This window comes from Salmo salar, chromosome 09 (genome assembly GCF_965601325.2).
Source record: "Salmo salar chromosome 09, fSalSal1, whole genome shotgun sequence".
In the NCBI taxonomy this organism is placed as follows: Eukaryota; Metazoa; Chordata; class Actinopteri; order Salmoniformes; family Salmonidae; genus Salmo; species Salmo salar.
In genome coordinates, this window is record NC_138299.1 from 104,470,244 (window position 1) to 104,483,484 (window position 13,241).

Genomic DNA, 13,241 nt, shown 5'->3' on the forward strand with positions numbered 1-13,241 from the left:
CACTAGATGTTGGTTCATTACTGCGGGGACTTGCTTCCATTCAGCCACAAGAGTATTAGTGATGTTGGGCGATTAGTCCTGGCTCACAGTCAGCGTTCCAATTCATCCCAAAGGTGTTCGATGGGAATCTGTTCAGGGCAGTCAAGTTCTTCCACACCGATCTTCACAAACCATTTCTGTATGGACCTCACGTGGTGCACAGGGGCATTGTCATGCTGAAACAGGAAAAGGCCTTCCCCAAACTGGTACCACAAAGTTGGAAGCACAGAATTGTCTAGAATGTCATTGTATGCTGTAGCATTAAGATTTCCCTTCACTGGAACTAAAGGGCCCGAACCATGAAAAACATCCCCCCTTTACCAAACTTTACAGTTGTCACTGCATTGGGGCAGGTAGCGTTCTCCTGGCATCCGCCACATCAAGATTCGTCCGTCAGACTGCTAGATGGTGAAGCGTGATTCATCACTCCAGAGAACATGTTTCCACGGCTCCAGAGTCCAATGGCAGCGAGCTTTACACCACTCCAGCCGACGCTTGGCATTGCGCATGGTGATCGTAGGCAGGTATGCGGCTGCTCGGCCATGGAAACCCATTTCATGAAGCTCCCGACGAACAGTTTGTGTGCTGACGTTGCTTCCAGAGGCAGTTTGGAACTCGGGAGTGAGTGTTGCAACTGAGGGCAGACGATTGATACGCGCTTCAGCACTTGGTGGTCCCGTTCTGTTAGCTTGTGTGACTTGCCACTGAGCCGTTGTTGCTCCTAGACGTTTCCACTTCACAATAACAACACTTACAGTTGACCGCGGGGCAGCTCTAGCAGGGCAGAAATTTGACAAACTGTGGCAACCTATGACGGTGCCATGTTGAAAGTCACTGAGCTCTTCAGTAAGGCCATTCTACTGCCAATGTTTGTCTATGGAGATTGCATTGCGGTGTACTCGATTTTATACACCTGTCAGCAACAGGTGTGGCTGAAATAGCTGAATTTGAAGGGATATCCACATACTTTTGGCTATGTGTATTTACTCAGGTTAGCATAATACATTTGTTTTCCCCACATACCTACAAAAATATTTAAAACTGACACGGCTTCAAGGTGAGCAGGTAGGAAGGCTGAGATTTATCAGACCAAGAGAACTGGGGATGGGAAAAGAGCACTGACAACCAGGAATATATTATCAAAACCAACAACATTTTAAAATGTTTAATTTATAGTTGTTGGAAAATGACATCTTAAACATGACCAGCCCATTCTGATGTTGTTACAGGAGAAATAGGCATATATGAATCACCACAGGCAGACTATTATACTAGAGATAGTTAAAGCCACATGTGAAAACTGTGGCCTCTTCCTGTTGAACTGTGTTGTCGTTCTAAACTGCAGGCGGTACGGAAACTCAACCTTTGCTTGTTTGGTCGTCTCAAGACAATTACATTATAGAGTCAACTTTGATTGAAAAAAAAAAAAAAAAAGTGCTTTTTCAACCTTGTTCTTTAAATATCTAACGTATGTACAGGGAGTTCACATTTCTCTCCTTTTAAAACAACAGTATCCGGTTTGGCCGGTGGGCTAAATTATTTTGGGTTAGAGTTTTTGTTTCATTATTTCAGACAGTGACCCCTAGTGCACAACGGCCATTTCAAAAAAAAAAGAAAAATGGGGGAAGAAACAAGGAAAAAAACAGAACAGCTGATTTCCTCGTGCTGGAGGAGAGGGTTAGCTAGGTGTCAATCGTCCGTGAGGTCCTGAACAAAGAGGACCTCGGAACGGCTGAGGCCGGCCTCTTTGAGGCTGGGAGGGTTGGGCTGCTCCTCCGTGGGAAGGCAGGGCAGAACCCGGCGGGGGAAGTTGGTAACTATCTGGAATTTCTCCGGAGTCTCCTTCAATGAGAACAGGAAGTCGTATATTACCTGGAAACACAAAGGGAGAGATGGGTGTTTTTTGTTGTTGTTGTCAAGACCATAAGTTCCATTGGTATTTGCCAGGGCAGTTAAATCAGACTGTTAAAATGACACTACACATGGAAGAGTGACTAGGAGTTTGCTGTGTAGAACTGGGAGTCAAGGCTCCACTGGTAGTCAACAGTTAAAATGCAATCACCTGTACGTTAACTAGAGCAGAGCTGTGTTCGTCCGGTCAGACTGTGTCTTACCGTCAGAGACTGCTGGAAGAGGAACCGCCTCTCTACTCTGGTGTCATTAGGCAGTTTGAAAACTATCTTGACACTGTCAGGGTCGTCTGCTGGGGGCTCGGGGGGAAGACATTCTGACTTGCGCTCCTTCTCTTCGTCCAGCGTCTAAAAAAAAAAAATGAATTAGTTAGCCAACAACACAGGATTAAAAAACATTTTACATGTAGGCAGAGAGAGAAGTTAGAGAGGACAGACAGCGCGGGCAAACAGAGCGCGAGCGAGGAGACAAAAATATTGATAAGACAGAGAAAGAGGAGAAAGTATAAAATAGTCCTCACCCTCCTCCTCCTCTCCTCGGCCAGGACGGTCTGCCGGATCTTCTCCTCCTCCGCCTGGACCTTCTCCTGCTCCTCCCTCTTCCTCCGGTCCTTCTCCTGGTCGGCTCTCAGCGACTCCAGGTAGGCCTCGTCCTGCTGCGCCCGCAACACCTGCGTCTGGTTCCTCTCCTCCCTGGAAGAACACACCCCCCCCCCCCCCCCCCACACACACACACACACACACACACACACACACACGTTCCATTAACCTAGTTCCTGAGGTCTAATTCAAATTCCAGGCACACAACATCCATCTCCAGGACCAGAGACGGACGTACGGGAGACATATCCAGGTCCAGAGACAGATGTATGGGAGACGTCATCGCACTACGTCTCCAGGACCAGACACCATCTCCACATTATTATTTTTCATATAAGTAAAATAAGAAATCAAACCTGGGTTTCAAATACATAAAATGAAAAAAAAAAAAAAAAGATTCACGTACTCTGAGTTTGTCTGAAGTGCCAGATGGCCCGCTATTGGAATAGATTTTAAAGTATCGGAAACCCAGCTCTGCAACCCAGCTCTGCAACCCAGCTCTGCAAAGTCCCTTACCGCTCCAAGCGTTCAGACATCAGGTAGGTCTGGTTGGCCTCCATTATGAAGGTGAGCTGGTTGAGGAGGTCCTCTGATTGGATGAGCCCCTCCAGACGTCCCACCACTGTCATCTTACGGTCCTTCAACATGATCATGGCCAGGAACGGGTAAGTGTTCTCACGCAGCGCCTGGGACACTGAGGTACAGATACACAGGGGAAAAACAGACACACACCAAACACAGATTAAAACACTGAAATAAAGAGATTCCCCCCTCATATTTTAGAGGACTGACAAATCATCCTAAATTCCCAGCACGGATGATTGACTTATCTTTAACCAGATCAGACTGACTGAAAACACGTCCTCATTTACAGCAACAACAACGAGTAAAGAATTAGGCCAGTTCCTCTTTTTTAAGAATGTATCGCCAGCTCTAGGAGATCTAGATAGTGAAGACACATGCAAGAGTAGACGATGTATACCTCTGTATCCCTCAGGCCTGCTGGTGGAACAGGCCCAGAACAGCATCCTGGTGTTGAGGAAGGTCAGGACCTCTTCTGTACATAATGTGGAGCTGGAGGAAGATGGAAACAGAAGCATCATTAATATAAAACAGTGTACACTTCAGGAGAAAATAATTTATACTAATAACGAAGAGGGGGACAACATATGAATCATACCAAGCATGCCACAAATATGGAAACGCGCAAGGAATACCTCCATCCAATCAACTGAATACATATTCAAACCAACAGAACCGGAATTATAACTAGATAAACAAACTACTGATTATTGACAGGTTTCCCTCAAAAAAGGGGGTTTGGTTCTGTTTGTGTGTGTATGTTGGCCTCATGTAAACGGATCATATGTTGTGTTATGGGACCTACCGACAAAACTGGTCTGTATCCTGGTTGTCCTCTCCATGGAGGTAAACTAACAAGTAGCGAAGCTCACGTTTGGCATCATTCAATGCCTACAGGGGGGAAACAAATACAGCACAGTCTATAACACTACCAGCTATCAACCAAGTTACACAGACAGTAGAAGTGGAAAGTTTACATACACTTAGATTGGAGTCATTAAAACTTGTTTTTCAACCACTCCACACATGTTGTTAACAAACTATAGTTTTGGCAAGTCAGGACATCTACTTTGTGCATGACAAGTCATTTTTCCAACAATTGTTTACAGACAGATTATTTCACTGTATCAAAATTCCAGTGGGTCAGAAGTTTACATACACTAAGTTGACTATGCCTTTAAACAGCTTGCTTCTACACCTGCATTGCTTGCTGTTTGGGGTTTTAGGCTGGGTTTCTGTACAGCACTTTGAGATATCAGCTGATGTAAGAAGGGCTATATAAATACATTTGATTTTATAAATTCCAGAAAATTATGTCATTGCTTTAGAAGCTTCTGATAGGCTAATTGACATAATTTGAGTCAATTGGAGATAGGCCTTGAAATGCATCCACAGGTACATCTTCAAACTCAGTACCTCTTCGCTTGACATCATGGGAAAATCAAAAGAAATCAGCCAAGACCTCAGAAGAAAATTGTAGACCTCTACAAGTCTGGTTCATCCTTGGGAGAAATTTCCAAACACCTGAAGGTACCACGTTCATCTGTACAAACAATAGTACGCAAGTATAAACACCATGGGACCACGCAGCTGCCATACCGCTCAGGAAGGAGACGCGTTCTGTCTCCTAGAGATGAACGTACTTTGGTGCGAAAAGTGCAAATCAATCCCAGAACAACAGAAAATGACCTTGTGAAGATGCTGGAGGAAACGGGTACAAAGTATCTATATCCACAGTAAAATGAGTCCTATATCAATATAACCTGAAAGGCCGCTAAGCAAGGAAGAAGCCACTGCTCCAAAACCGCCATAAAAAAGCCAGACCTCGGTTTGCAACTGCACATGGGGACAAAGATTGTACTTTTTAGAGAAATGTCCTCTGGTCTGATGAAACAAAAATAGAACTGTTTGGCCATAATGACCATTGTTATTTTTGGAGGAAAAAGGGGGAGGCTTGCAAGCTGAAGAACACCATCCCAACCGTGAAGCACGGGGGTGGCAGCATCATGTTGTGGGGGTGCTTTGCTGCAGGAGGGACTGATGCACTTCACAAAACAGATGGCATCATGAGGGAGGAAAATTATGTGGATATTTTGAAGCAACATCAAGACATCAGTCAGGAAGTTAAAGCTTGGTCGCAAATGGGTCATGACCATAAGCATACATCCAAAGTTGTGGCAAAATGGCTTAAAGGACAACAAAGTAAAGATATTGGAGTGGCCATCACAAAGCCCTGACCTCAATCCTATAGAAAATTTGTGGGCAGAACTGAAAAAGCGTGTGCGAGCAAGGAGGCCTACAAACCTGACTCAGTTACACCAGCTCTGTCAAGAGGAATGGGCCAAAATGTACCCAACTTATTGTGGGAAGCTTGTGGAAGGCTACCCAAAACATTTGACCCAAGTTAAGCCATTTAATGGCAATGCTACCAAATACTAATTGAGTGTATGTAAACTTCTGACCCACTGGGAATGCAATGAAAGAAATAAAAGCTGAAATAAATCACTCTCTACTATTATTTTGACATTTCACATTCTTAAAATAAAGTGGTGATCCTAACTGACCTAAGACAGGGAATTTTTACTAGGATTAAATGTCAGGGATTGTGAAAAACTGAGTTTAAATATATTTGGCTAAGGTGTATGTAAACTTCTGACTTCAACTGTACACCACACACACACACACACACACACACACACACACACACACACACACACACACACACACACACACACACACACACACACACACCCCCCCCTTCAAATTTGTGGATTTGGCTATTTAAGCCACACCTATTGCTGACAGGTGTATAAAAATCAAGCACACAGCCATGCGATCTCCATAGGACAAACATTGGCAGTAGAATGGCCTTACTGAAGAGCTCAGTGACTTTCAACATGGCACCGTCATAGGATGCCACCTTTCCAACAAGTCAGTTATTCAAATTTCTGCCCTGCTAGAACTGCCCTGGTCAACTGTAAGTGCTGTTATTGTGAAGATGAAACGTCTAGAAGCAACAACGGCTCAGCTGCGAAGTGGTAGGCCACACAAGCTGAACGGGAACGCCAAGTGCTGAAGCGCGTAGGAATCATCTGTCCACGACAGCAACTCTCACTACCGAGTTCCAAACTGCCTCTGGAAGCAACCTCAGCACAATAACTATTAGTTGGGAGCTTCATGAAATGGGTTTCCACGGCCGAGCAGCAGCACACAAACCTAAGATCACCATCATGCACAATGCCAAACGTCGGCTGAGGTGGTGTAAAGCTCGCTGCCATTGGACGCTGGAGCAGTGAAAACGCGTTCTCTGGAGTGATGAATCACGCTTCACGGACGAATCTGGGGTTGGCGGATGCCAGGAGAACGCTACCTGCCCGAATGCATAGTGCCAACTGTAAAGTTTGGTGGAGGAGGAATAATGATCTGGGGCTGTTTTCATGGTTCTGGTTCGGGCCCCTTAGTTCCAGTGAATCTTAACGGTACGGAATACAATGACATTCTAGATGATTCTGTGCTTCCAACTTTGTGGCAACAGTTTGGGGAAGGCCCTTTCCTGTTCCAGTATGATAATGTCCTGTGCAAAAAGCGCGTTCCATACAGAAATGGTTTATAGAGACCGGTGTGGAAGAACTTGACTGGCCTGCACAGAGCCCTGACTTCAACCCGATCTAACACCTTTGGGATGAATTGGAACGCTGACTGTGAGCCTAATCGTCCAACATCAGTGGCCGTCCTCACTAATGCTCTTGTGGCTGAATGGAAGCAAGTCCCCGCAGTAATGAACCAACATCTAGTGAAGAGCCTTCCCAGAAGTGTGGAGGCTGTTATAGTAGCAAAGGGGGGGACCAACTCCATATTAATGTTCATGATTTCGGAATGAGATGTTGGACGAGCAGGTGTCCACATACTTTTGTTGATGTAGTGTATGTTCTAAATGGATTGAACCTATATGGATTCTGGAACATTCCACTTCCTTAAAACCATTTAGTCAGTTGTTCAATAAAATAAAACTTGGCGTGTGTCAACTTTTTGCATTCCAATATACTTGTTGTGGATGGTCAAGGTACTATACTAGTATCCCAAATTGAGATTGAAACTGGACTGAGTAACCTGAGTAACATACCTGGCTATATGTTCCCTGGTAAAACACTGGATGCGATCGACCGTACTTCTCTTCAAAACTATGGATGAAGGAGACAACGTCACCCACAGGGTCTGTGACGCGTCCACGAGGGTCTGGCCTGACCCACCGCAGGGCAAACCTGGGAGGAGGGGGAACCAATCAGTCACTTTTACACAGAAACGTCAGGCAGCTCATGTTTATAAACGGGAACTGATGGCCAAATATAGTTTCTTTGTATTACCTAAATATGTCCAGAAGTGTGTAATATGTCAATCTGAAAGGTAGCATTATCATGTAGTAACTCCATCCTATTAATCCCTGAAAAAGTAAGAAAAATACCAGATGAGACATGATGATCAGAACAGTGGAAAGCTGTCTGCTGGATGATTTCAGTTATGGAGTTGATTTCTGTAAACAGGAGGTTGCCCCAACTGTGTATGCGAATGTCATATTGCAGAGTATACCTTTAAAATTGAGATGCAAGAACAATTTACCAGTGACATATGAGCAAAGAGAAGAACACACGAAAGAGAGCGAGAGCGAGTTTGAGAGAATGTGTGTACGTACTCTGGGTTGTGGCCTGGAGACAATATAGCTATACACTCTGTGGTCTGCTGTGTTGACCTGTAAGGGTCTGGATGGCGGAGGGTTAAACACACTAGGAACTCCTTCCTGCTCATTCAGTCTGTCCTGCACCGCAGCCTGGGAACACACACAACAATCATTTGATCTCACCCTGGACAGTAAAGGAAGACTAAAACCATGACCATTTCAAAGAGCAGAGAGATCACGATGAATTTAAGGCAACATTTGTCATGATATATATATATATATATATATATATATATTACTGCACTGTATGTAATTCACTCATAACAGTGCAACCACAGAAATGATTGTGCATTGATGACCTGTGTATTTTGTGGTCTTCAAGGCCCACATCAACAAAAAAAGAGCCATTCATGTATTTTGGGGTTGACAGTTCTTACCTCGATGTTCCAATTGTGTTGTTCTAATGTGCGACGACATTGGTCCATAGACTCCAAACCTGTCAAGTCCTGAAATCAAAAAAATATAAAAATAATTATTCTCAGATCTAAACACTAGTGTACACACCACTGGACCAATCTCCAATAGATAGGTGAGAATGCGAAGATGTTAAGATTCAACGAATCCCCTACAGGACATTTCCATATCTTGGGTCTGGATGAAACAGAATGGGGGGGCCTTACTAGGAAACTAACCAGTCATGTGTCCTAACAGTTGTGTGTGATGATAACTCTCAAACCCATCATCCAGCGAACAGTTTAACGAAAGTAACGTTAGCTTTGCTGACCTAGCTAGCCAACTGTCGTCAGCCTAGCTAGCTAGTTGTAAGTAGCTAAAGACAAGTCCTGCAAGATTGAACTAAAGTTCAAAATGTATTTTCCTAATTCACCATACACTGATTGAAATTTGCTGATGTGTTTCTTTTTTTGGGGGGGGGGGGGGGGGGGCGGGAACGGACAAGCAATTCATGACAATAGTTTGTAGAGGAAATAATTGGTTTGTTGTTAGATAACGTTAACGGTAGCTGGCTAGTTAGTTAGTTAACCGAGGCGCTAAGGTGGTATCAAAATGATATTGTTAAAAAAGCAGTTTTACACCCATAACGTGATTTATTTTAAACAATTTCCATCATATATCTAAACATACAGTAGTTTATATATAACTCCATATTAATGTATGCCGAATAAAGGTTGACTACCTGAAATTGAAGGAGTTTTTCAGTCTGCGCCTGAGATAATTCCTGCTCCTCTGGCGCCGCCATCTTACCTCGCCAATAGTTACTTGCAGTTTGTGAACGATTCGTTCTTCTTCTTCCTCTGTGATATAATGGCGGTCCGCAAACCAACGTTAGAGGTGCATGGCGCCACCTACTGTGCTGGAGTCTGTGGTCAATCACGGTTTACAACATTTCTAAATCCTCCTACCTAAGTACGTCTGAGAAGAAAAAAAAGAGCCCTACTAACTTATAATAGACCTTTCCTTCCTCATCCCCCCAAATGCCTTCCAAACCCCTCCAACCTCAATCTGTCCCTCTCTTCAACATACTTACAACAATATAACGACACACGCTCCACCGTTAAATCGACCATACACTCCAGACATGAACCATTCACATGCTTGCCAACCAGATGTAATGACGAGTTCAATGTACAATGTCCTAAGCGCAATCGAGCAAACACCACTTCGTCTTTTCTAATCTGACCTTTGAATTTTAGTCCACCGACCTTTCTTTGGAGGGCGTATAAATGCCGGCCCTTGGGCTCAGTGTCCCATCTCTTCTGCCACACATCTATCAAAATGGCTCTGATCTTACATTTGGCCTCACCTCCACCCAGTGGAACATTCATATAAATGATGTCTTGTTTCAAAGCTAACTGGTCTATAATTTCATTCCCTTCCACACCCGAATGTGCTGGGGCCCAGCAGAATCTCACTACTACACCCAGGTCTCTCAATTCTCCATAATAACCTCCAATAGTAGGTCACTCCTATTAGATTTACCAGATGATAAACTATTCAATACAGACAGAGAATTATGAGCATAATATAATTCTAACAGGTTGTACGTGTAACCGGTGTGAAATGGCTAGCTAGTTAGCGGGGTGCGCGCTAATAGCGTTTCAATCGGTGACGTCACTCGCTTTGAGACCTTGAAGTAGTTGTTCCCCTTGCTTTGCAAATGCCCCGGCTTTTGTGGAGTGATGGGTAACGATGCTTCGAGGGTGGCTGTTGTCTATGTGTGCAGAGGGTCCCTGGTACGAGCACAGTTAGGGGCGAGGAGAGGGACTGAAGCAATACTGTTACATACGTCCTCCACCCACTGGAGGGCAACTATTATCGGCAACAGTTCAACTGAGTATGCTTTCTTTAATCTACCAAGGTTAGATCAATAACAGGATCTTGGAGTAACCATGGAGGAACATCCCCTATCACCACAGAAGGGCCAACCTCCAACTCCCTCAAACGACCCTCATCAGCAAGCTTTCCAACTGTCTAACTAAAACCACTGCCTTGTCTATTAGTATATTCCCAACAGTCATCTACTGTATTATTGACTGTATGTTTTGTTTATTCCATGTGTAACTCTGTGTTGTTGTATGTGTCGAACTGCTTTGCTTTATATTGGCCAGGTCGCAGTTGTAAATGAGAACTTGTTCTCAACTAGCCTACCTGGTTAAATAAAGGTGAAATAAAAAATAAATAAGTAAAAAATAAATAAGTAAAAATCTAGAACAGTAGCAGGATGGTCAACCTCACAGCCTTTCAACCTAATGAAGCTAATGACTATTTTATATGCCGTATATCCAAAGGCATCTCACCTGCCTCCACTAGTAAGGCACGCACGGATGGCGATTTAAATGCACCAATACATATTCTTAAATCTAGATACTGGATTCTGTCCAGCTTCTGAAGCCAAGTCTTCGCTGCTGTTCCACAAACTATACATCGTAAATCAATCGTCGTCCTGATCAGAGAGCTCTTTGAATAGCCATCAACGATTGTCTGTCAGCACCCCATTCATAACCCCATTCATAACCAGAGACCGAGCGCATAAGATTCACCACCTTCTTTACACTTTGTTTCAACATTTATGACATGATCTGTCCATGTACATCGCTCAAATAACCATAGACCCGCCATAGAAAAGGAAGACCCAGAGTTACCTCTGCTGCAGAGGATAAGTTCATTAGAGATACCAGCCTCAGACATTACAGCCCAAATAAATGCTTCTCAACATCAACTGTTCACAGGAGACTGTGTGAATCAGGCCTTCGCGGTTGAATTGCTGCAAAGAAACCACTACTAAAGGACACCAATAATAAGAAGAGACTTGCTTGGGCCAAGAAACACGAGGAATAGACATTAGACCAGTGGAAATACGTCCTTTGGTGTGTGCCACTCTCTGCAGCTTGCTCATTTGTAGTTCTAAACATATTTAGGGTGTTTTTAACTCACTTGTTGCCTCTCCCACGACAGTATTCCTCTCTCCTACAGCGTCATCACAATTACATGGACAATTATACAAATGAGATGATTCAGCGACTTTTAGGACAGACAATAGCTACTTTCCTTACTGAGAGGAGTTGGCAACACTGCCTCCCTCTGTAGGAACCGGAGCTCGGTGAACAGACACTCCGCAGACATGGCAGCTGCCACTACCCCGGTTGTTCCTGAACAGTCGGCGTCAACCACCCATTTACCGATGCTCGACTTATCCAAGCCCCCGGTTATAGACGGATTTACACCTCTATCGCGACCCAGAGAAGAGACTTTCCAGGAGAAGTTTATGAGGAAGTCGAAGGAGAACCCGTTCGTCCCTATAGGTCAGTTACATAAGGGGGCTACTGTAACTCTACAGCTGTACCACCTAGTTGGCTTCAATACATACTGTTACTAAGTTAGATGATTCATGCATTGAATAAGACTGTTATTTGGTCATTCACTTACGACCAAGAGACAACACTGTTGGAGCTAGTTAGCTAACTATGTTAACTCGTTTGATAGCTAGCAAGGGGAACAGCATACAATCAATTTAACCGCTAATTTAGTAATTTAACAGCCAGCTAGACGTGTCATGCACAGTGTGTCCTTGTGGACCCCATAAGGTACACTAAAAGGCGTCCACGGATTGATTATTTGATTGGAACATAGCCGTGTTCCAAGCCCCGTTATGAAACATTACAGGGGCCATAATGACCTTGTCAAGGAGTTTCATAAAACAAAACATGTATTATAAATGGTAAACTAGTGCAATCAATGGGTCATACACTGGGTGGTAGACTACACAGGTCAGTAACTGTCAGTATCTATTGGACGTTTATGTGAATATAACATCGGACACTACAACACATTGGGCGTGCTCTCTGTGGCTCTTCTTTCCCCTGTGGTTACAGGATGAATTGCATACAGTCAGGCCTAAAATATCTTAAGATTTACCCAGTCAGGTTGCTTGTTCTTTTACAGTACAATGGATTGTACACCTTTAGACCCTCCCTCCCCTTCAGTCTTCCAAACCAAAACAGACAAGCATTGAGACCACTGTGAAACTAAATGGAAGTTACTGAATACACCTCCTTTCACATCAGCTATTTTCAGACCGTTTATGGAAAAACCGAATTGTTTTCTCCTCTCTCCAGGTTGTCTCGGTACAGCTGGAGCGTTGATGTACGGTCTCCGAGCCTTCAAACAAGGCAAGACCCGACAGTCCCAGCTCCTGATGAGAGGACGTATCTTCGCACAAGGCTTCACTGTAGTAGCTATTATCTTCGGCGTGTTCACCACAGCCCTGAAGATAGACTGAGCAGCATCAGGGTTGTATTCATTTACTGCAAAACCTTTTTTTTTTTGCAACGGGAAATAACTAAAAACAAGGTTTGTTATTAGACAAGTTCAGGTAGTCCCTCCTTGTTTCAGACTGTTTTCTAGCATTCGGTGGCTAGTGAATACGACCCAGGCCTTTTGGAACCTCATGCCAGTCATGTTCTCGGAGAGAACCGTGGTGGGAATGAAATGTTGTTTGAATATGTAGAAAGACTAACAGAACAGATATTTTAAAAAGGGCCAACAAACTGTTTTTTTCTCTCTCTCTCCTTTTTCTGGACTTCCTTAACTGTGCTTTTGGGCTGATCCAGTCAAATGAAATGTACACCCTGTCCTGCAGATGGCAAAGCAAGCACGGCACAGACTGCCTTGAGTTTAAAACATAATTGTGTAACTGTATAAAGTGCAATGCAGCCATCCACATATGTAAACACACAGCCAACCCACTACCACTTGCTTATCTGTTAGATCCACCTTCTGTAATAGAGAATTATTACAAGATTCAGAACCACCTTTTTAGCACCATGTATTGTCAGTTCCATTTGCCATGTATTAACCATATCAAGTAAAACACAGAGTCCTGTCCCTTTAATAAAAATGTAAAACTTCATCGTTTG

The 13,241-nt window shown here is 43.8% G+C and overlaps 2 protein-coding genes across 2 annotated transcripts; one reads left to right on the forward strand and one right to left on the reverse strand.

The window, feature by feature from the left end:
- Nucleotides 1–1,189: 1,189 nt before the first annotated feature.
- LOC106612308 (FAS-associated factor 2) lies at nt 1,190–9,219 on the reverse strand. The gene is made up of 11 exons (XM_014213352.3): nt 9,002–9,219; nt 8,244–8,312; nt 7,822–7,956; nt 7,496–7,572; nt 7,255–7,393; nt 3,937–4,022; nt 3,532–3,623; nt 3,066–3,243; nt 2,471–2,642; nt 2,154–2,297; nt 1,190–1,911 (listed from the first exon to the last, which is right to left on the reverse strand). The coding sequence occupies exons 1-11, from the start codon at nt 9,062–9,064 to the stop codon at nt 1,729–1,731; spliced, it is 1,338 nt and encodes a 445-aa protein (XP_014068827.3). The 5' UTR covers nt 9,065–9,219; the 3' UTR covers nt 1,190–1,728.
- A 1,931-nt stretch (nt 9,220–11,150) lies between these two features.
- On the forward strand, nt 11,151–13,234 carry LOC106612309 (HIG1 domain family member 2A). Its single transcript, XM_014213353.3, has 2 exons — nt 11,151–11,627; nt 12,441–13,234. Exons 1-2 carry the CDS (start codon nt 11,447–11,449, stop codon nt 12,602–12,604), a joined length of 345 nt encoding a protein of 114 aa, XP_014068828.1. The 5' UTR covers nt 11,151–11,446; the 3' UTR covers nt 12,605–13,234.
- Nucleotides 13,235–13,241: the final 7 nt, after the last annotated feature.